The 23,428-nt window shown below is 37.2% G+C and overlaps 2 protein-coding genes across 2 annotated transcripts in view; one reads left to right on the forward strand and one right to left on the reverse strand.

Annotated features, from left to right (window-relative positions):
- Positions 1–23,428, reverse strand: part of POLE2 (DNA polymerase epsilon 2, accessory subunit) — a 68,759-nt gene that overhangs the window by 34,878 nt on the left and 10,453 nt on the right. The gene's annotated exons all lie outside the window — the stretch shown is intronic.
- The window catches only part of KLHDC1 (kelch domain containing 1), a 34,059-nt gene that overhangs the window by 6,615 nt on the left and 4,016 nt on the right, over positions 1–23,428 (forward strand). Inside the window, exons 2-12 of the mRNA XM_037503286.1 lie at positions 1,049–1,119; positions 1,943–2,060; positions 2,462–2,580; positions 3,593–3,671; positions 6,162–6,245; positions 8,892–8,975; positions 9,465–9,523; positions 11,109–11,221; positions 12,930–13,002; positions 17,681–17,765; positions 20,715–20,767. Coding sequence (XP_037359183.1) covers positions 1,947–2,060; positions 2,462–2,580; positions 3,593–3,671; positions 6,162–6,245; positions 8,892–8,975; positions 9,465–9,523; positions 11,109–11,221; positions 12,930–13,002; positions 17,681–17,765; positions 20,715–20,767 — 863 coding nt within the window. The 5' untranslated portion in view covers positions 1,049–1,119; positions 1,943–1,946. The remainder of the gene's footprint in view (positions 1–1,048; positions 1,120–1,942; positions 2,061–2,461; positions 2,581–3,592; positions 3,672–6,161; positions 6,246–8,891; positions 8,976–9,464; positions 9,524–11,108; positions 11,222–12,929; positions 13,003–17,680; positions 17,766–20,714; positions 20,768–23,428) is intronic.

Here is a 23,428-nt window from a genome sequence, read left to right on the forward strand (position 1 = left end):
CTGCGCCACCAGGGAGGCCCAAGCCCTATATATTTTTAACTTAATTAAAAGATTGTTAGTCTTATTTCTCTTTTCATTATAAATGTATGAATGTAGGGGCCTCCCTGTTAGCCTAGGGGTTAAGTTTCAGTGCTATCACCACTATGGTCTGAGTTGGATCCCCAGCCAGGGACCTCACCACCCTCCCACCTCTGGTCTAGACCCCAGTCTTGTATGCATACATAAAATAAATCTTAAAAAAAAAATGTATCTTGCCTTAGATTCTATATTTAATGAACACCTAACACTGCCTTACATATAGTAGGCACTCAAAAAATATGTTCTGTGAATAAGGGTATCTGATAGAGTGCTCTTAATTACACATTTAAAACATTTCCTTCCTTAATTCCTTCCTATTCATCCAAACATTGCCTTTTCTTCCTGGCTTGATAGTCTTCAAAATCTGCTCCAAAGATTGTTATTTTACTATTTTCCCATACTCATAATCCCCTTTTAAGGCTTTATTGCTCAGTTTTTTTCTTGAGACTCATGTTCTTAATATATTCTTTGTATTGTAAACCTTTAGTGTTTGCCAACTTTCTCTTAAAAAAGACTTCCTCTTATCTTTTGATCTATCTTAATTTGTATTAAAAAAAATCTTTGAGCCTGTGTATGATTTTGTGGTTTTTTTAAGATTTATTTTTATTTACTTATGCATATAAGAACTGGGTGTAGGCCAGAGGTGCAAGGATGGGGAGGATGTGAGAGGATTCACCAGAGACAGAATAGGGAGCAGAACAGACAGATCTACTGAAATACACTGCTGAGGGGAGCAGTGGGTGAGACAGGAGAGGTCTGCTGTGCCAAGTGGGTTTGCTCCCCGGCAGGGGATGGAACTCATGCCACATGGCTGATGATAGCCTGATAGCACTGAGACCCTAACCTCTGCGCCACCAGGGAGGCCCTGATTTTGCATTTTGTAATATTTTTGTTGTAGTTTTACCATCCTAAGGAGCAATTTGTTATTATGTAATTGATAAACATAATTTTATGTATTCTATGTTTTTAGTCTATTGAAGATAATGAAGTCTATTTGCCTAATGATGAAATTTGGACCTATGATATTGATAGTGGGTTGTGGTAAGTAATTTTATATATATTATTTTATACATTTTTTACATTGTTTTTCATTTTTGCACAATGTATGCATTTTCATCTTGGTTATAGTCCCCATACAATTCCCAACCTCCCTTGTTTTGATCCTACGCCCTCCCCCTTTCCCCTAAGTGTGTCTCTGGTTTATAGTTGCTTGTTGATTTTGGTTTTTACTTTATTAGAATTAGGTTTTTTCCTGGTCCCTTATTTAGGTTTTCTAAATTCCTGCTATGAGTGAGACCATCCGGTATTTTTCTTTTTCTTTCTGGCTTATTTCACTGAGCATGATCCCTTCCAGCTCCATCCATGTTGCTGCAAATTGCATGAGTGTGTCTTTTTTGATTGCTGAGTAATATTCCATCGTGCATATGTATGTGGTAAGTAATTTTAAATTACAGAATGTTATAAATGTTGTCATAGACTACAGGGAATTTAAGACTATACTTGTAACATGCCACAACATTTATTGTCTCCTTTTTCTTTTCTATTCTTCATTCTCTCTGCCTCTTTCTGTCCCCTATACCCTTCCTTTCTCCATTCTTTGTTCTTGATCATTCCTCTCAAGACAGTGCTGTGTTTGAAGACTTAGCTTTGTTCTAACCTATTTCCAATTTTGATGACATGTGAAGATTTTGTAAGTTTTTTCCAGTAAGTTGAAAAATCTTAACCATGGATCTTCTTAGAGTTTTATAATAGTGGTTATCATATTGTTAGTAACAATTTTCATTGAAAAAGTACATGGAATTCAAAAAGAATTTTAATTTGCCTTTCTGGAAAGTTATGGAATTCTATGTTATTCTTACTGCAGGACAATGCACCTAATGGAAGGAGAACTCCCTACCTCCATGTCAGGAAGTTGTGGTGCCTGCATTCATGGAAAATTCTATGTTTTTGGAGGATATGATGACAAAGGATACAGCAATCGAGTAATATTTTCTTTCAATTCAGGAGTGCAGCAAAATGTAATATTTAACTATCACTTCATCTCACAAGTTTACGAATACTTTAAAAAGAAGATACATGTAGATGATGTTGAATTTATTATGATCATGTGGTTTTAAAGACAGAGTGAAAATGCAGCAGTTTTTTTCTTCTTGCTCACCTTTGTGCTTCAGAATCAAGCACACTTGCTGGTACCCACAGGGCAAGGGTGTGATAGGGGGCTTATTTTTGCTTCTAAAACTTAGTCTAACTTTTACTAACTCTATAAAATTTCACCTTTAAAAGGAAAAAAGTAGTAGCAGTATTTGTTGGATCACAGATCCCTCCGATATAGATTTAACTTTCAAATACCCTGCCTGCTAAACACACTCTCCTCTTTTGAAAGCTCTATTTCGTAAATTTGCGAACAAGAGACGGCACCTACATTTGGGAAAAAATCACCAACTTTGAAGGACAACCACCCACACCACGTGATAAACTTTCCTGCTGGGTATATAAAGACAGGTAATGCTGCAAAATTGTCTCATTAGTGAAGATTACAGCTTGTGGCAAAATTGAAAAAACTTGAAAATCTAACTATTTTCAAGCTACAGTTAGAAACTTGGTTTGACACTGATGGTTCTGAACACTGGAATAGAGTCATTTCATAAAAATAAGCATGACAGAGCAACTGTTTGATTTTTTTGAAAATTCTTCAGTTTATTATTAAATTTTATTTTAGGAATAAGTTAATACATTTTCATGCTTCAAAAATTAAAGCCATAATAAAATATACAAGGAAATATCTGGCTCCCACTCCTGCCCCCATCTCTCACATGCACAAATAGCTACTTTTATTAATATTTTATATTTTTACAAAATGGTTCTCAAATTTGTGTGGCATTGGAGTCATCTGGGAATCTTTTAAAAATTCCCAAGCCCAGGTGGTACCCCAGACCCTCTCCCTTGACCTTTTGATGGCATCTGTTCTATGTCCTTAAGAACTGGGCACACCTCCGAGGTATTTCTTTCAGATTTCCTGGCAGCCCCTGATTTGAGTAGTTGAAAGCTCAGATTGTCTCAGAGAGGACTGCTCAGCTCTCTTTTGCTTCTAGCTGTTGGTGACTGTGAACCCTCCGTGAAGACTATGCAAAAGATTTATTCTGTGGGTTCCAACTCCAGCTGTGGCTCAGTTTCTCAGGATTTTAATTTGCCATGCCCATTGACTTTGGCTGTTAAATTTTGGGTTGTTTCTTTAATGAACCTTCTCTGTGCTGGATTCTTCCTCCTTCTACTGTGCACAAGGAGTGAAAGCAGCCATGGTTCTTTTCTCTCCTATTAAGAGAACATCTTCTGAAATTAGTTCATTTAGGTATCTTTATTCCCTTAGCTCTTTGATTTTTGTTTTGTTTTTCAACTATGGTTCTTAGTTTATCTGACTTGTTTAGGTTGCTAAGGTAAAAGAAATGATCTCTTTCAACTTTCTATGAACAAACTGAGAATTCCGAACGTGTGTCCTTTTGTATTTGTTTTTCAGATTAATTTATTTTGGTGGCTATGGCTGTAGGAGACACAATGAACTCCAAGACTGTTTTGATGTTCATGATGCCTCTTGGGTAAGGGAGTTAACACTATTTCATTTTTCTCTTTTTTAGTATCGCCTAAAAGTCATTAGAAATAATGAATGAAATCTTTCTCGTTTTCATTTGCCATAATTGACACTATGAAAAAAATGTGTTTTCTGTCTTTTGAATTTGGATTCAGTTGGAGAAGTTTCTCTTACTCCTTGCTACTAGCCTTCATGGCTACTGAAAAAGAAATTTCTTTTACACTTGCTTCTATTAAACAAGTAGAAACTTCAGCACAGTTTTGAAAATCTTTGTTTATAGGTAACCACGATAGTTAGTGCTGACATATACCTCCCTTTAGGTACATCCATCAGGCCTATTATAGCAAAGACTGTTCGCTATATGAGTTAAGTCAGTTGTGATATTATCTTTCCTACTTATCCTTACTGGGTAGAGAATAAACTATTGTTAATGAAAGTAGTCATGACATAAAAATGAAATCTTTTAAAAGATAATGTTAAAAATCATTAATCCCACCACCAAAAAGCATGGTAACTCTTTTCAATTTTACCTCTACTAACATTATTATTATACATTATTAATGGAAATGCACATTTACATTTCATGTATGTCTCTTAGATAATGTGGTATTTTTAAAATTCTCCATGTATTTACATGGTTTTTGGGTTTTTTAATGAAATATCTTTAAAACTTTGCTATTTACAGTACTACTGATAACTTTAAGAAATATAGCTTTCTATTATTTATATCAAATTCTTTACTCATCAGTAAAATTTCTCATTTTTTTCTCTCCTAGTACAACTAGGCTAATAAATATATCCTGAAGTTCCTGGTGTACAAGTAAAATTTTTAGTTTTGATTCTAAGCAAAGTAAATAAGTTTATTTGACAACTCCTGACAAAAATGAGTGATATATTTCTGACATAGAACATAAAACTGGCACAGAGGTAAGCTAGAACAGTGATAGTGTATGCCAACTGCCTGGACAATGCCAAATACAGTATAACTGCTCACTCTGCCTTGCTGACAGTTTTGACTCTAGAAAATAAAGAAGAGGGCATTTCCGGTGGCCTAGGGGTTAACTCTTAATATTATCACCACTATTGTCTAAGTTGGATCCCACCCATGGAGCTAAACCACATGACACAGCAGACCTCTCTTATCTGCCCACTGCTCCCCCAGCAGTGTATTTCAGCAGATCTACTTGTTCTGCTCCCCACTCTGTCTCTGGTGAATCCTCTCACCCCTCCACACACCTCTGGTCTACACCCCAGTTCTTCTGTGCCAACTGCCCCCCCCCAAAAAAAAACCAACAACAGCAAATGCTGGCTAAGATGTGAAGAAAAAGGAACCTCTTACATTGCTGGTGGGAGTGCATACTGGTCTAACCAATATGGAAAGCTGTGTGGAGGATACTTAAATTACTAAAAAATGGACCAACCATATGACCCAGCAATTCCACTCCTAGGAATCTATCCAAAGGACACAAAAGCATTAATTCAAAAAGATACTTGCACTCCTATGTTCATCACATCACTATTTACAATAGCTAAAATATGGAAACAACCTAAATGCCCCCCCAAAAAATGACTGGATCAAGAAGATGTGGTACATATACACAATGGAGTACTATTCAGCAATCAAAAAGGATAAACTTTGCCACTTGCAGCGACATGGATGGAGCTGGAAGGTATTATGCTCTGAAATAAGTCAGAAGGAAAAAGAAAAATATTGAATGGTTTCACTTATAGGAGGAACATAGGGAAACCATACAAAGGATCAGAAAAAAAAGAGACAAAACTAGCAGGCAAACTATAAATCCATCAGGGAGGTAGAGGGGAAGGGATCAAAATGGGAGGGAAGCGCACAAGAGTCTACGGTGATGGCTCACGGGTATCTTAGTGGTGGTAATTTTATGGGGACAACACCTGAAAGGAGAAATCAAACATTGTACAAAAATGAACAATGATGTAAAAATATATAAATCAACAACAACAACAACAACAAAATAATACAATGAAAAGAGAGAGTGAGCATAAGTTCGACCTATAAGAACAATTGCTTGGTTAAGAAGTGATGGAAACTATTTGGAGAAAGGAGTCACATTCTCTTCAGGTTTCTAATAGCACAGATTAGGAATTCTGAGCATATACTTTTAGGAAAACTGATTTCAAAATGTAAATATTCTGTCTTCTGTAATTTCAAAAGAAAATTTTTGAGAGAAAATTCCAGTTCTCTGAGAGAATTGGAAGATTGTCAACAAGTAAAATGATGACTCACTGCAAGCAATACTATGAGAAGAAAAGTTCTGAATGGTTCTGCTGCTCTTGGTCTGGGACCCACATTATCAGTGAGCTCCGGGTCTAGTCTCACTTATCAGTGAGCCACTCATAATATGTTATGACTCTGGTAGCACTCAACTCTGTTTTTGTAAAGGTATCCACGTCTTCACCAGTAAATACGCAATAATCCAAAAATTATGAAGGTTTTTAAATATTTTTAAATTTTCTGTTTTAGGAAGAACAGATATTCTGGGGATGGCATAATGACGTTCACATATTTGACACAAAGACAAAGACTTGGTTTCAACCAGAAATTAAAGTAAGTATTGTAAAAAGTTACCTTTATATTCATGTATTCATTGATACTTTTGAACTCTATTTTTTACTAAGTTTTTTGAATATGGGTAATTGAGTTTGTAATCACATACAAAGATGTTGTCCTGAGTATTATCACAAATACAATTTTCTTTTTTTTTTTTTAAAGATTTATTTATTTAGGCATACAAGAACCAGGTACAGGCCAGAAGTACAGGAGGGTGAGAAGACTCACCAGAGACAGAGTGGGGAGCAGAACAGGCAGACTGACCGAAACACACTGCTGAGGGGAGCAGCAAGCAAGACAGGAGAGGTCTGCTGTGCCATGTGGGCATCTCCCTGTGTGGCCGGGATCCATCCGGTGCTGCAGAGACTTCACAGCGCTGTGCTCAACCACACGTGCCACCAGAGAGGCCCACAAATACAATTTTCTTAATTACATATTTTTCTCCAGATTAGCTAAGGTTTTTCTAGAAAACTCTTCTAAAGAGAAGCCATCATCATTATTTACCCACCAATGTGGTATGGTATGGTTTAATGAAGGTTATTTCAAAATGTTGTTTTATAATAAAGTTCATGAGGGCCTCCCTGTGGCACAAGAAGTTAAGTCTCAGCACTCTGAAGCTATCGGCAGCCACTGAGAAATGAGTTGGATTCCTGGCCAAGGAGCTAACCCACATGGCACAGCAGACCTCTCCTGTCTGGCCCGCTGCTCCCCTCAGCAGTGTATTTCAGTAGATCTGCCTGTTCTGTTCCCTGCTCTGTCTCTGGTAAGTCCTCTCATCCCTTCCCCCACACCTCTGGCTTATACCCCAACTCTTGTATGCATAAATAAATAAAATAAATCTTTAAAATAAAAAAATAAAGTTCATGATTTCAACAAATCTATGCTTCATAAATCCTTGTAGCCAGAGCTACATGCACTTTCAGTGTGACAGAAATACATTGTCAATATTCTTTTTTTTAAATAATCTTTAATAGTACATTATCAATACTCTTTCATGTGCTTATGAACAAACAAAAATTCCAATTAGTTTCAGCAACAGTGAATTCTCACATACCTAGAAAGTATATTTTGGACTGACTTGCACAACAGAAGAAAAGGCTACAGGTTTCAGGGTCTGGGGAATTGGAGCAACTTACTCAACACCATCACAGTACATTCCATCTCTGTTAGCACTCTCTGCTTCTCCCTGTGTGCTGACTTCATTCTGTCTGCTGTAGACCTGCTCACTCATTTAGGAAGTCACATGGCCCTGGCCACACAAGCCATTACTTCTACAGTGCTATATTTTGCCAATGTCTATATATCAGTGCTAGAAAAGAATTCAGGCTCTACCTGGGCAGTTCCCATCCCTGCTGCCAGGGGATAACTGGCTAGGCCTGGTTTAGAGGAGCAAGGAATTGTGATTGAGAAACTCACCAGAATTAGGCAGAATGGAAAGTTGAGTAGGAAAGACCAACTGGCATACCTGACTAAAATTCCTGCGGTCTAACTTCTGTTGATGGAAGTGATGGGAGGTTCTCTGCAAAACAATGTTTTGAGTTGACCCTTCTCAGTACCTTTTTTTCAAGTATTTTCCAGTGCTCTTCTATGTTCTTTACTCCATTAGTTCTTTTTTCAAAAAAAAAAAAAAAGATTTATTTTTCATTTACACAATAGCTGGGGTACAGGCCAGAGGTGCGGGAGGGTGAGAGGATTCACCAGAGACAGAGTGGGGAGCAGGACAGGCAAACACACTGAAAGCATTGCTGAGGGGAGCAGCGGGCACGACAGGAGAGGTCTGTCGCACCATGTGGGAATCTCCCTGGCAGGCCAGGAATTGAACCCGCACTGCAGAAGCTGCGGACAGCTTCACAGCGCCACTTATTTCCTAAATCATGTAGAATTGCTGCGCCACCGGGGAGGCCCCCATTACTTCTTTTTTTTAAGATTTATTTTTTATTTATGCATACAAGAACTGGGGCATAGGCCAGAGGTGTGAGGGGTTGAGAGGATTCACCAGAGACAGAGTGGGGAGTAGAATAGGTGGTTCTACTGAAATACACTGCTGAGGGGAGTAGTAGGGCAACAGGAGAGGTTTGTTGTGCCATGTGGGTTAGTTCCCTGGTCAGGGATTGAACTCATGCCTCAGTGACTGGCAATAGCTTGATAGGGTTGAGACTTTAACCCATGGGCCACCAGGGAGGGCTTCCATTTCTTATTTTATACTTATAATTATCAGTCATGCATACTTCTCAGTTGATTTTTAAGATTCATGTCTTTTATTAATGTGTACTACTCACTCAACCCTCTGTGTGTGTGAGAGAAAAAGACAGAGACAGAGAAAAGAAACATACACAGAATCTTTTTAAATCCTTATCTTTTAAGCAAAAATTTACATGAATTCTTATTTTGCTGAAGTGTCAGGTATTTAAGAAAAACACTTTAAAAGGTAAAGATCAGGATGAATCTATTTCATTGTCAAATAGCAGTATTTGTCTGTAACTTATTATTTAGAATGAAGTTTTACATTACTTTTGCATTTAATTGAATGGCATAGGTGATAGTAACTTATCAGGGAAGTATTTCTCACGCTGAGCACAGCAATGCACCTTGATTACAGATGTTTCAAGTATTTTCTCTCTCTTTTCTAATCTTTGCTTGTAGGGTGGAGTTCCACCACAGCCGCGAGCGGCGCACACGTGTGCAGTTCTTGGAAATAAGGGCTATGTCTTTGGCGGACGTGTTTTGGTTAGTGTTTTTAATGGAAATAATATTTTTATGTGTGATGCTTCTGATAAAATTTGTCCCTTGGTTTTGTGGAATAAATGAACATTCAGATAATCTATAGATGAAAATGCTATTCCATATGGCTTTTATTTTACTTTATATCCCCAAAACAGACTATACAGAGCAATTACAGATGATTATGATAATCATAATAATAATTATCTTTTTCAATCATCTAATAGTGAGGAAATTACTTCACTTTGGTGTGTTAACCAGAAAAGTTTAATTTCTATCTAACCCTCTGCTTTAAACTCCTTTCTTCCGTTCCCTCTTGTCACATTAATTTGATAGCTCTATGTTAGTTTTATTATTATTTAGCATTGTTTTCCAATATGTAGACTTTTGATATTAAGTAAAATAATCTTTTTAATCTAAACTTACCTTAAAAACTGAAATTTTAGCCCATGAAAATTGTAAAGCACTGACCAATTTAACACACTTTTATTTTAGCAAACTAGGATGAATGATTTGCACTACCTAAACTTAGATACCTGGACTTGGTCTGGAAGGTAAGTCCAAAATATAAGTATTTTTTAATCTGTAGGCATTTCTGTGTGTGTATGTTTATGTATGTGTGTATGCATGTGTGTGTGTTCATATACAAAGATGTGTACTATAATATTACTTATAAAAGTAAAAACTCAAGATCCACCCCTCATGTCACAAGTGAGGATTGTTTAAATCATTACCTGGTGGACTTCCATTACCAAAGAAAACCATGCTTCTTAGAAATATTCTACCACATATTAGTTGAAAGAAAGTTACAGGACAAAATATTTATATTTCTAAATTTATATGTTTATATGTGAATTACAGTCTGAAAGATATATAACAAATTATTATTACTTTTTAGTGCTGGAGAAGAGAATTATAGGAGAATTCTCCTTTTCAAAAATGTTTCATTGAATCTTTTGTAACCATAATGTATCTCATAAACAACAAAAAACAATAAAAATATTTCTAGTTCAGAAAAAATAAATCACATCTTCTACAAATGGCCCATATTCTTCTGGGCCATTCCAGAACTAGAGAAAGGTGTCTTTTCACCTCCTAAATTCACCTCAGTAATAAAAGTTTTAACTTTTGTGCTTCTAATTTGTGCTCACTGTTCTATTTTTCTAAGGATGTAAAAGTAGGCAGCTCTCCTGCCCACCTATGACTATGCAGGTGCCTCTCTTTTTCTTTCTCTTCTTCCTAAAATGTAAAAAATGTCTCTTATAGGGCCTCCCCGGTGGCGCAGCGGTTGAGCGCTGGGTTGCGAACCTGCCCGCAGCCTCTGCAGCACCGGTTCGATCCCCGGCTGCTCCCCGGCCACCAGAGGAGGGTCCCACATGGCGCGCAGACCTCTCCTGCCGCCCGCTGCTCCCCTCAGCAGTGTACTTTGGTCCTTCTGCCTGCTCTGCTCCCCGCTCTGGCTCTGGTGAATTCTCTCACCCTCCCGCGCTTCTGACTATACCCAGTGCTTGTATAAATAAATAAAAAAAAAAAAAAAAAAAAGAATATAATTAAAAAAAAAATATGTCTCTTATAATGTAAAAAGAGAGAATATCAAAGTATTTGCTTGGACACTTTAGAGGTTTAACCTGAATCTGGTATGGTTCACATGCTTTTATTTTGAAGTTAAAATAACTAGATTTTCAGGTGACAATGGTTCTTGAGAAAATTCTACAATAGATCAAAGTAAATACAACACAAAATCCCATAATATTTTTGGAAAAATGGATGAAAACAATAGCAATTATATTGAAAAACGGTGGAAGTTTTACTTATTAACCAATAAGTATAACCCTGAACATATTTTGTGAATCAACTGGGAATTGACTTTTCAATTTTCAGTTTGTGTTCTATAGCCAGGAAGGACAGACAATAAATGGAAAGAAATTCTTCAAATTCATCCGATTATTAATAATGTTTTTAAAAATATATATATTTTTGGGATAATGGAGAAAAAATAAAATATTCATGTATGTAGGATTATCAAATCCTTTTTAAAGTAGTGAGTGTAGCTTTTTCCCCTTAGTATCTGAGATGATCAATAATCTTTTATTTTGACTAAGACAGTATTTAGCTTTTTATATTTTTCCCTTGCCACAGGATTCCTATTAATGGAGAAAATCCCAAACATCGGTCATGGCATACTTTGACACCAATTGCTGATGATAAGCTTTTCCTATTTGGGGGACTAAGTGCAGACAATATTCCCTTAAGTAAGTCGACTGAACTTTAGCTTACAATTATTATCTTAATCATTTTATTAATTGCATTTGATATTTAATGTCTTCCCCCACACACCTGGTTTTTGGCTTACCTTCCTTTCCAACTACATGTTTGTGTTAAGAATTGGCAGGGCCTCCCCAGTGGCGCAGCGGTTGAGCGCTGGGTTGCGAAGCTGCCCACAGCTTCTGCAGCACCGGTTCGATCCCCGGCTGCTCCCCGGCCACCAGATGAGTGTCCCACATGGCGCGCAGACCTCTCCTGCCGCCCGCTGCTCCCCTCAGCAGTGTACTTCGGTCCTTCTGCCTGCTCTGCTCCCCGCTCTGGCTCTGGTGAATTCTCTCACCCTCCCGTACTTCTGACTATACACAGTGCTTGTATAAATAAATAAATAAATAAATCTTTAAAAAAAAAAAAAAAAAGAATTGGCAGAAGACCATTTTGCTGTTACCCTTGGCTCTCCATGTTCTCCTGTTTCTTAGGTACAGCGGGAAAATAAGAGTGGTTGAACCTAAATGAATTAAAGCCCCTTTCAATTTTAATATCCTGACTTTGGTTGAGATGCTTATGCTTACTGAGCATCTGTTGTGTCTGGCAAGCTGCTGACCAAGAAACAAACTCCAGAGGTTGGTTGTGGAAGCAGCAATTCCTAGCAATGGATGTTAGTTATTGCAGATTTTTATGCTTATGCATTTTTTTAGGGTTTTTAATTAAGAAATATTTGGAATCTAAAAAACAAAAAAGCCTAACATCTACTCATATCACAAGGGGTTGCTTAATTTCACCTCTTGATGAGATGTAGTGTTTTTAATTCCTGTTTGCTGTTTTGGTCACTGACCTATGGGAAATTAAATGTTCTAACTCTTAGTTCATTTTCATCTCTTATAGATCTTATAGATTCCACTTCAGATATGGTCTTATGGGTATTAGATGATACCAGGAAATTAGTTTCAATTTTGTTAACTGTGCTAATGGTTTGTGGTTTTTATTGTTGTTGTTTTTTTTTTGTGATGATTGCTGAAATATGTATACAGGAATTGATGGGCGATCTAGGATCTGTTTTAAAATAATTCAGCTACAGGAATAACCAAAAGAGTGAATGGAGCATACATGGCAAAATTTTGATAGTTGTTGAATATGGTATATATTTTGGGTAATGGAGAAAAAGTAAAAATATCCATATAAGTAGGATGAGTCAAATCAGCCTTTTTTCAGTTAGTGAGTGCAGGGTTTTTCTTAAGAGAATAGAATGTTGGGGGCCTCCCTAGTGGTGCAGGGGGTTAAGTCTGAGCTCTATGAAGCTATCAGCAGCCACTGCAGCACCAGTTAGATCACCTGGGGAGCTAACCCACATGGCACAGCAGACCTCTCTGGTCTCACCAGCTGCTCCCCTCCACAGTGTATTTCAATAGATCTTCCTGTTCTGCTCCCCGCTCTGTCTCTGGTGAATCCTCTCACCCCCCCACACCTCTGGCCTATACCCCAGCTCTTGTATGCATAAATAAATAAAATAAATATTTTTAAAAAGAGAATAGAATGTCATTTTCACTTTATTTCTATATATGTCTAAAATTTTTTTTTTTAGAAAACACGTACACACACAAAAGTTAGTCTTTTAAGTGTGGCATGGTTAATTTGTAAAATTTCTTAAATTTTTCCCAAAGACCTAATTTTAATTTCTAAACTGTTATAATATTGCAGGTGATGGTTGGATTCATGATATCAAAACAAATTGTTGGAAGCAGCTTACCTATTTGCCCAAAACAAAACCCAGGTAAGTCTAGATGTTGACAAATAGTAAAATAGTTAAGAATTTTTAAAGTATTAAAACATATCACTGGATTTGTAGTGTTTGCCATTAAAATCTTAGACATCCAGGCAGGAAATATTCCAAATAAAGCTTGATGTTATATATATAATTTTTCATTTTAATTATATTTGATTGTTAGGAGTGCTCTATTTAGCTTCCAATCATATTTGTATATTTGAAAATGTCATTCTTTTGGATAAATGCATAATTTTGCCTGATAAATATGAAAAAAGCAATTGAAACCTTCATGCAATATTATGTTTAATTAGTACGTAGTAGTAGTAGTATTTGTTTTTAAAAGATGTGTAGAGCAGTTAAATGAGGAAATTGCTTTTATGTTGATCAAGTATATGGCAGATTATTAGTTTTCTTTATTATTCTTTATAATGTATTCATTAATGTGAATTTTGAAGAAGAAAGCACTTGTTATTTATTATAGAGTAAAAAATTATAGAAGCAATATACTATTATTAAACTGCAAAGAAAGCCACATTTGTACGACAATTCTTTTTCTAATTTCTTTGAGTAGTATAATGAAGATATATCCTTAGGACATTCAAGTTTAGTGCATTATAGTTGTTATGTTGCCAATAGATTTTCTCTATCATGTATTTCAGAACTTTTTTACTTGAACTTATTTATACTAGTGTGAAATCAACTTAATGATATGCATTTTAGTAACTAGATATATTACAATTAAGTAACTTATTTGAGAATAAGGTCTGAAGATATTTATATATTTACATATATCTCAGTGTGTATGTCTATATTAACATACATGAAACATTTAGAATTTATCCTAATTTTGTGATTCTTATATTTTGATATATAAAAATTCATTGGAATATATTGTTTTAGCAATACTTGGTCCTTTGAATTTTAGTATTACTCTACTTTCTAAATGAAAAAATTTTGTAATAAGATATAGAAGCCCAGAGTTGTAGTGCTTGCTCAGCTACTACTTAGCTTTCTGGCTTTGGGCAATTCACTGAAAGATACTGTTAGTTTCTTCATCCATGAAATGAAGGAGTTGGACTAGATAAGCTGTTGTTTCTCTTCTAGTTGTTTGTATGTATGCATTATTTATAGACCAAAGTGATAGTAAGAATGTTTAATTTTTAATACTCCTATTTTATGTTTCAATCCTTAATAAGTAATTAGAGCAATACTACTATTATCAGTAATATACTAGTTAGAATTGAGCTATGTAAAGAGATTTCTTTGAATTCAGCTGATGTCATGTAAATAATATGCTTTATTAGCATGTTTAGGTGATAAGTTTAGAGCAGCTGTGAGAGGACATACACTATCAGTCTATAGAAAAAAACATCAGGTTGCAAGCTAGATGTCACCAAAATCAAGGCAGGAAAGGCTTTCCAGTGTTCTTCGATGATGAAGTCCAGGCCAGAGTTTCCCTAAGGCAGATAAGACAAGGCAGATCTATCTTCAGGTATGAGGTGAGGAGGAGAACAGGTGGGCTACAGTTTAGTGTAAGGAGAACAATGTATATCTGGTTATATACTAATTTTTTTATGAAAGTGAGAATTTAATTAACATCTAAATGCATTTTGTGCAAACTTTTCCAACTTATAATTTAAAATGTAAGCTGCCCAATTCTCCTCTTATTCGCAAACAGGATTTTTCAGCCTTGACACTATTGACACTTTAGACCAAGTTATCTTTGTTCTCAGGGTGTCCTGTGCATTGTAGGATATTTAACAGCATCTCTGGCCTTTACCCGATAGATGTCAGTAGTAGTGTCCCCCATCCCCAACCTGACTTAGCATCATGACAATCAAAAATATCTCTAGATATTGTCAAATGTCTCCTTGGGGACAAAATCACCCCTGATTGAGAACCACTGTACTATGGTGTGCCACTCTCTTTTCCATGTCTCATCTTAGATAAAAATATGCTTGGTGGAAAAGCTATCTGTATAGCCATATCTGATGGCCTTACAGTAAGGACCCTTTCTGACGTGTCTATAAAGATACCCAGCATGGTATTAATACACAGAGCCTGTTGGATCCCATGAGAATTGCCAAGGTCACACATGACCTTCTGTCCAGGAAATAAAACTATTTCTCCCCATAGATGAGGACATTTGTCTATTCTACCTCCTTTTCTAAATCCCTCTTCTAATCTCCTATCCCAGCCCCACAACATAACGTGAGTTTTGCTGAAGATTTATATTAAGTTATATTCTAACATGTAAATTGGAGAATTGGGCAGAGTATTTCTCAAACAAAATCTCTAATGATTCACTTCTATCCTGGATCTTAAGTACATGGGTCATTGAATGTGCTTATGATTGTTTGAGGAAAGTATTTAATTTAACAAATTGTGCATTATCCCATTGTTTGCACTTGCAGAGGTTAAGTAAAAAATATTAATGTACTAAAACCAACTTATGATAATAAAAAAATGACAATATATATTAATTGCATTATCTGTTGCTTCAACAATTTGGTCTATTGAGAAAAGTAATCAGAATACTCAGTAAAAAAGTAATCAGAGTCAAAACAATGACTTTGAAAATCCTTGATTTGGCCTCTAAATTGAGACATATATATGTACTTTTTTCCTGATGGTTAGAGTTATAGAAATTTTGAATGTTTATAAGACCATGAAGTTATTCTTGATAAATTATGTGAAATCAGAGATGGATATGAATTATCAGACCATTTACGAAAGAACATTACATGTTCTATTCCTTAAAAAAATAATGTGTTCATTTAATCACTGAATAAATTATGTTGGTATTTGTGTTTGCTTTCATTAATCAAAAGTTTTTGGGTACCTACTAGATGCAGAATACCATACTAGGTGTTTCTAAGAAGCATAAAATTAGATTACCTACCTTCCAGTGATGGCCTGGTAAATGGTTAATAACTGCTCTCTAGGAAGAAAAAAAAAAAAACACACGCAAAAAAGTCCTAATTTATAGCATTCATTTATTTCCATTATGGCCAATTTCAAGCTACCAGTGTGACTCTGAATACAGAATTGGAGGGTAGTAGACACCATTGATTACCTAGCAAGTAGCAGTTCCGACACCCAACAGGAGCAATTTTTGACCTCTAGGACCTAATAGTCTTTGTTGGGAGCCAAATGATTCACACATTACAGCTGTGTATAGAGCCGCTTAACTTCAAATACAAGATTATAAAAGGAGAACATAAAAGTTGAAAGGTACTGAATAGAGAGGGTAAAATCAGTTTGGATGGGCATTTGGACCACTTGGAGATTTTAAGCCTGTTGTTAAGGCCCCTGAGAGAATGACTGACTTTTTTAAAAAGATTTATTTTATTTATTTATGCATACAAGAGCTGGGGTGTAGGCCAGAGGAGCAAGCCAGGGGAGGGGTGTTGAGAGCATTCACCAGACACAGAGTGGGGGAGTAGGACAGGTGGATCTACTGAAATACACTGCTAAGGGGAGCAACAGGCGAGACAGGAGAGGTCTACTGTGCCATGTGCGTCAGCTCCCTGGCCAGGGATCAAACTACTGGCAACAGCTTGATAGCACGGAAACTTTAACCCCTGCGCCACCAGGAAGGCCCTGACTTACTTTTTGAAGCATAAGAAACGGCATGAACAAAAATCCAGAGATAAAAGCCTTTGTCTTAGGGGATAGAAATAAATGAACTTGATTGAAGTAGAGGGTTCATTTGGATAGAGGCAAGAATTAAGATTTATGAGAAAAACAAATAGCTACTGATCATAATTAGGCTAAGGAAAATGGCACAGATGCTTCCTGATTTGAAAATATCCTTGTCAAATGTCAGCATTTGAAAAATATTCTTTATTACCTATGTATAAATAGCTGGGAGAGATTAGAGAATGAAAAAACTAGAAACATGTTATGGTATCTGCACCCAGAGTGATGATATACAATGTAACCAAGTAAATATGAAGGGGATGACAGCTTGGATTTGTCAGGTCATGGGAAGGAGAAAGTAAGAAAGAGTAAAAGGGATAGGAACTGTAACGTGGCAGAAAGTAATAAGAAAATTGTGATAGTAATAAAAAATTTAGCAGTTGGCTGATCAGTTACTTTTTTTAAATTTTTATTATTATTTTTTAGATTTATTTTTATACAAGAGCTGGGGTACAGGCCAGAGGCGCAGGAGGGTGAGAGGATTCACCAGAGACAGAGTGGGGAGCAGAACAGGCAGACGGACCAAAGATACTGGTGAGGGGAGCAGCGGGCACGACAGGAGAGGTCTGCCACGCCATGTGGGAATCTTCCTGGCCAGCCAGGAATCGAACCCGCGCTGCAGAGGCTGCAGACAGCTTCACAGCGCTGAGCTCAACCTGCTATACCACCGGGAGGCCCTGATCAGTTACTTTTTAATTTATTTTATTTCCATGATAATAAGGTTAGAAAAAGTTGGGGGAAATAATAGATTTATTAGAAGTTATCTTCTTAACTGGAATGGTATGATTTGTAACAAACTCTAGAATCTAATCCTCTAGTGATTATAAATGAATCTTTAAAATCTGATCTTTTAGAGGATGTGCCAACATTCAATTATGTTACTTTTGAAATAGAGATTAAATTTTAAGAGTGTACAGATTGATTTGTATGTGATATATTTCTTCCTTGGTAGTATGTCACTCTTTATAATTTTCAATCATAGGTTATGGCACACAGCTTGCTTGGGGAAAGAAAATGAAATAATGGTTTTTGGTGGAAGCAAGGATGATCTACTTTCCTTAGATACAGTAAGAAATTATATATCTAAATATTTCCTGAGTAGTTTTGCTATTCAAACTAGGTGGCTGTTCAGCAAGATGGTTGAAGTCTCCCATATTGCAAAAGTTGGAAGGGGAAGGCCATGAAATGTTGCTCTATGGAATGACTAATCGTCAGGTAGAACAGCTTTTGTCAAGCATTTCAGCATATTTTGGATTCTCGTTATCAACACCAATAAACAATTTTCCAATTTCAGGTGGCTGACCCACAATTTAACTCAATTCTGAAACTATCTGCCCAGAGGTAGCACCAGATCCTACAAGTCAATACATTTCCACCTTAGACATCAATTGCAAGTCTAGATTGTCATGCTTCTGACTGACTGGCCATATATTGGAGGGTCCAATGCCTCCCACTGTTTTGCTAGAGCAACTCACAGAACTGGAAGAAACACTTTACTTACCAGTTCATTGATTTACAAAAGGTTGTAATTTCCAAACAGTCAGATGAAGAGATGTACAGGGCAAAGTATGTGGGGAGAGGCAGGGAATTTCTATGCTCTGGGGGTGCCACTTTACCCAAAACTTTATTAGTGCACCTGGAAGCTTTTCAAACCCTCCCCTTTTGCAGGTTTATGGAAGCTTTATTACATACCTGTAGTTGGTTAAATCAGGGGCTATTGGTAATTGAACTCCATTCCCATTCCCTTTTCCTTCCAGGAGTTGGGGAGAGTGAGGGGACTCAAAGTTCCAACCAGAAAAATCACCCTCTTGGTTTCCTTATTCAGGTGACCTAAGGACTTTTAAAAAGTCATTAATAAAAGACACCTTTATGATTCTGACCAGTTAGGAAATACCAAGGGTTTTAGATGTTCTGTGGTAAACAGGCACAAGGACCAAGTACATATTTTTTGCTATAATTCACAATATCACAAAATCACAATAGATCTATTGAAGATGAGCTTTTAAAGGATGATTCTCTTTGAGCCTCCCCATGGTGTGGATGTTTATGATTTTACTGAATTAAAATATTTGTAAGTTATACATGATATTTATATCATGTGATATGTAGGCTACAAAATATAATAAATACCCAGGAAAATTACTAGCTAACTTTACCACCAAAATATCATAAACGCTAGCTTCTCCCCTCAAGAGGAACTTCTTTTTATTTATTTATTTTTTCTTTAAGATTTTTTAAAATTTATTTATACAAGCACTGGGTACAGTCAGAAGCATGGGAGGGTGAGAGAATTCACCAGAGCCAGAGCGGGGAGCAGAGCAGGCAGAAGGACCGAGGTACACTGCTGAGGGGAGCAGCGGGCGGCAGGAGAGGTCTGTGCGCCATGTGGGACCCTCCTCCGGTGGCCGGGGAGCAGCCCGGGATCAAACCAGCGCTGCAGAAGCTGCAGGCAGCTTCACAACCCAGTGCTCAACCACTGCGCCACCGGGGAGGCCCTCAAGAGGAATTTCTTTGAAATGTTTCAAGTGTCCTTTCTTTTTATTTTATGCATCTTTTGACATTGCTTCACCTGCTTTACATTTGAGTTTAAAGCATTCCAATTTTAAAAAGTGAACGTCTGGTGAAACAAAGATCAAAGGACTAATGAAGAGCATTTTTGAGTAATGTTCCTTTCACTCCTAGCACCTTAGAAAATTTAGACTGGGTGGCCACAGTCACGTGGTGTCTGACGGTGCGGGGAGTTCAGGAATGACAGCTCTGGTTTGAGGGGGACTTTTGGGTACAGCAGCAGTCTTCAGGGGTGGAGTACAATGCACCAGAGTCCCTCTGGAGGGCATCGGCCTCATGAGGCCGATGAATGGGAGAGATTGGAGAATAATTCATCTTCAGGAATAATTATCTCCAGAGTTGCTTCTACCAAGTAGGGAATCCTGAAATACAAGGCACTGCTCCAGGGAATTTGGTTTATTTTTATGAGTTCTCCAATTTAAACATAGAGAGATTTTTAGAACTTTCTTTGACAATCAGCCCTTCCATGAAAGATCAAAATCACAACTTTGTATTTAATTAAAAAGCAAAGGTTGGGCCTCCCCGGTGGCGCAGCGGTTGAGCGCTGGGTTGCGAAGCTGCCCGCGGCCTCTGCGGCGCCGGTTCGATCCCCGGCTGCTCCCCGGCCACCGGAGGAGGGTCCCACATGGCGCGCAGACCTCTCCTGCCGCCCGCTGCTCCCCTCAGCAGTGTACTTCGGTCCTTCTGCCTGCTCTGCTCCCCGCTCTGGCTCTGGTGAATTCTCTCACCCTCCCGTGCTTCTGACTGTACCCAGTGCATGTATAAACAAAAACAAACAAATAAAATAATAAATAAATAAAAACATGCCTCTATAAAAAAAAAAAAAAAAAAAAAAAGCAAAGGTTAAGGTTTGTCTTCTTTTTCTGGCACTAGAAAGTTTTAGCTAGGATACAAAGTTTCCCATAATATAAGTTCTAATTAAAATCATGGTCATAAATTATGAAATTCTAAAGACTTATTGGAAAGGATTAAAGAATTTTTTATTGACTCATTAACTTTAGATGAGGGAATCATTACTCAAAAAAAATCTGGATCTGTGATTTCCAAATTAAGAATTCTTAGGAAATCCTGGTGCTACCTGAAAAAGGAAGCCAGGATTAAGAAAGAGATTTTTTTAGGGAGGAAAAAAGTTTTGCTTTAAAAATTTTGAAAACCACTATTTCTTATTTTGAACACACTGTTCTAAAAGATAAACATGTTTCTGGGTTTAACTTCTAATTATGTAGGCTGTGGTCACTGAAAAATAGTAACTTATCCAAAACTTTACGGGATAGCAAATTGTGTGTGTGTGTGTGTGTGTGTGTGTGTGTGTGTGTGTGTGTGTGTCTGGCTAGATAGATCTGTTTGCTGCTTTGAGTAATTTAACACTTACAAAGTAAAATATTTGATGAATAATGCATTGTTATTTTGACCACAGACCTTGATAATTCCTTTTTTATGTTGATCAGGGTCACTGTAATGATTTATTAATCTTTCAAATACAACCATATTCACTACTCAGGTAAGCAAGTTCTTTATTTTACATATATGTGCCATTAGGGTATGATCATTTCTTCCTTGGGATGCTTTGTAACCTTTTACAGGTAGCTTATGACTTGAGCTTAAGAAAATGTTTACATCTTTCTAAGTGTATAATCAAATTTGTAATGATGAACCATATACCAATCTCTAAAAATTAAAATATACAGTACAGTCACTGTTTTGTTAGTAAAACTGCGTTTAGTTCATATAGAAATATTAAGCATACTGTATTTTGCTTTTTTTCATTTTAACTTTTCTAAAATCAGAGTGTATCTAATAATAACATATATGTGCATTTAATTTACTTTTTAAACTAGAATTTCTTTTTCTTAGCCTCAAAGATGTTATTAGGTTGATGGCATGACTTACAGTGTCTTGGCTCATGAACTTTTGCTTTAAAAGGAGTGTATAAAGTTTAGTGGAAGAGTTATGGAAGCCCTTATTTATGTTTATGAGAGTTGGGAGGAAAAGTTGCAATGAAGTAGAAGTTGCCCAGTGAACAAGTGTGGGTATTTTATTCAGTGGGAATAGCACAAGAGAGTGTGTAGGGTGGGGTGACGTGTTGTTGTTTTAAAAAAGATTTATTTACTTATGCACACAAGAACTGGGGTACAGGCCAGAGGAGTGGGGGGTGAGAGGACTCACCAGAGACAGAGTGGGGAACAGAACAGGAGGAACAACTGAAATACACTGCTGAGGGGAGCAGCGGTCGAGCCAGGAGAGGTCCGCTGTGCCCTGGCAAGGGATCAAACGTGGTACAGTGGCTGAGAACAGCCTCATAGGCTGCGTCCCAACCCCCCACGCCATCAGGGAGGCTCAAGGGTTGACATGTTTTATGTCAAGTATTGTAACTATAACTTCCAGATGTTTTATCACTTGAACCACTTGAAAATCACTAGACCAGCTCCAAGTAGACCTTCCTAACAAACTGTTCCTTCTGTTAGTGCAATGGTTTCCATACTTGTCTGCACATTAGACTAGAGAGAGAACTGCCAAAAAGTATTGATGCCTGTGTCGTACCCCCATAGACTGTGATTTAATTGGTCTGGGTTGTGATATGGACTATGGAATTTTCAAAAGATCACAAGATAATGCTAATGTGCAGGTAAAGTTTGAAAATCACTTCTGTAATGACTTATACAGTTTTGTTATATTCTATTGTTACTTCTGCTGTGAACAAAACTTAAGTAGATTGAAGTTCCTTGTAGGCAGGCATCTAGAAATAGACTATTCGAGTGCCTACCATGGGAAGGCACTGCACTATGAAAGAAAAGTCACAGTACTAGCCATTTCCCTTATATTGCCAGTAATATAGAAGACAGGCTTTCAAACAACCATAATAGAATAATAAATGTGCTTTAAGAGGAACAAAGTTCTCTACAAATAGAATATTCTGTCTACGCAGTTAAAATGGCAAAGGTTTGAGAAGTCTTAGTAAAAGAAAGGTTTGGGACAAGAATTTGCTATGATCAATCAATGCAAATATGTTAGTACAAAATACATATAAGAACATGGTATGTTATGGGATTTCTGAATTTCTGCATATCCCTGGGACATAAATAGGAGGTAGGCAGTTGTAAGACACAAAGTTGGACAACAAATCAGAAACCATAATTTATCTAGCCCCTTTGTCTCTCATATAGAGAAGTGCAATTGATTTTGTAGGAAGGAGACCAGAAAATGTTTAAAATTTTTGAGCAGAGGAATGAGGTGATCATATTACAAATTAGAAAATTCATTTGAAGGATCAGGTAAACCCAAACTTAAAAATTTATTCTTGAATGCTGACTAAAGAACTGAGAAGTGGGGGTGGAGGAGAGGGTGGAGGAGGGAGAACACAGTGGAGAGGGAGCACAATGATTATGGTGCCTTGGTGGTAGGTGTACTATGCTAATAACACCTGAGAAGGGAGAGCCTAGACTCCCAAAATATAAACGACAATGTAAACCAACATTTCCTAGATAAAAGAAAGAAAATTCCTTTGGCAAGAATGTGAATGAGAGGCTGGAGGGATATGTGAGCGGGTTAGGAAAGTCAGTGAGACTATAGCAATGGTTAGACACAAAGTGAGGGCTGTTGGAGGAGGCCATGGCGAAGACATGGCCGTCAGACTGGTCTGCTGGAACTAGGCCATCAGTAGCCCTGCCCCCTCCCGTTGGAATGCTTGTAGACATAACTGTATTCCAAAAAGCACAGAGGAGAGATTTGGAAGAGAAGAAAACAACGAAGGGGAAGATGAACCAGTATAGAAATGAGGAAAGGACAGGCTACTGCATGGGCCTGTACTGGAGACTAGGCCTGGGAGTGAACATCAGCCTTAGCTTCTTGGTGTCACCTGTTGTGCCTAGAACAGTGCTCCTGTGAATGGGCATGTGCCCTTTTGATGCTGAGAATATTTTGGTACATCAAAACTTGAATATTGCAGGAATTTAGTAGTATTATTGTGAGGCATGTTTACATTTAAGTAGACCAGCTGTCCACAGTGAAGCCAGCATGCTATTTTATTTAAAACTTTAGCACTTACTGTGTTGAGATACTGAGAAGAAACAAAAAGGAATAGACATAGTTCCTCAAAGAACTTATGTATTAAAAAAATATTTTAAGCCTCCTCGGTGGCACAGCAGTTGAGCGCTGGGTTGCG

The sequence above is a fragment of the Talpa occidentalis genome, unplaced genomic scaffold, assembly GCF_014898055.3.
Source record: "Talpa occidentalis isolate TD23 unplaced genomic scaffold, MPIMG_talOcc4v2.1 talOcc4.11, whole genome shotgun sequence".
In the NCBI taxonomy this organism is placed as follows: domain Eukaryota; kingdom Metazoa; phylum Chordata; class Mammalia; order Eulipotyphla; family Talpidae; genus Talpa; species Talpa occidentalis.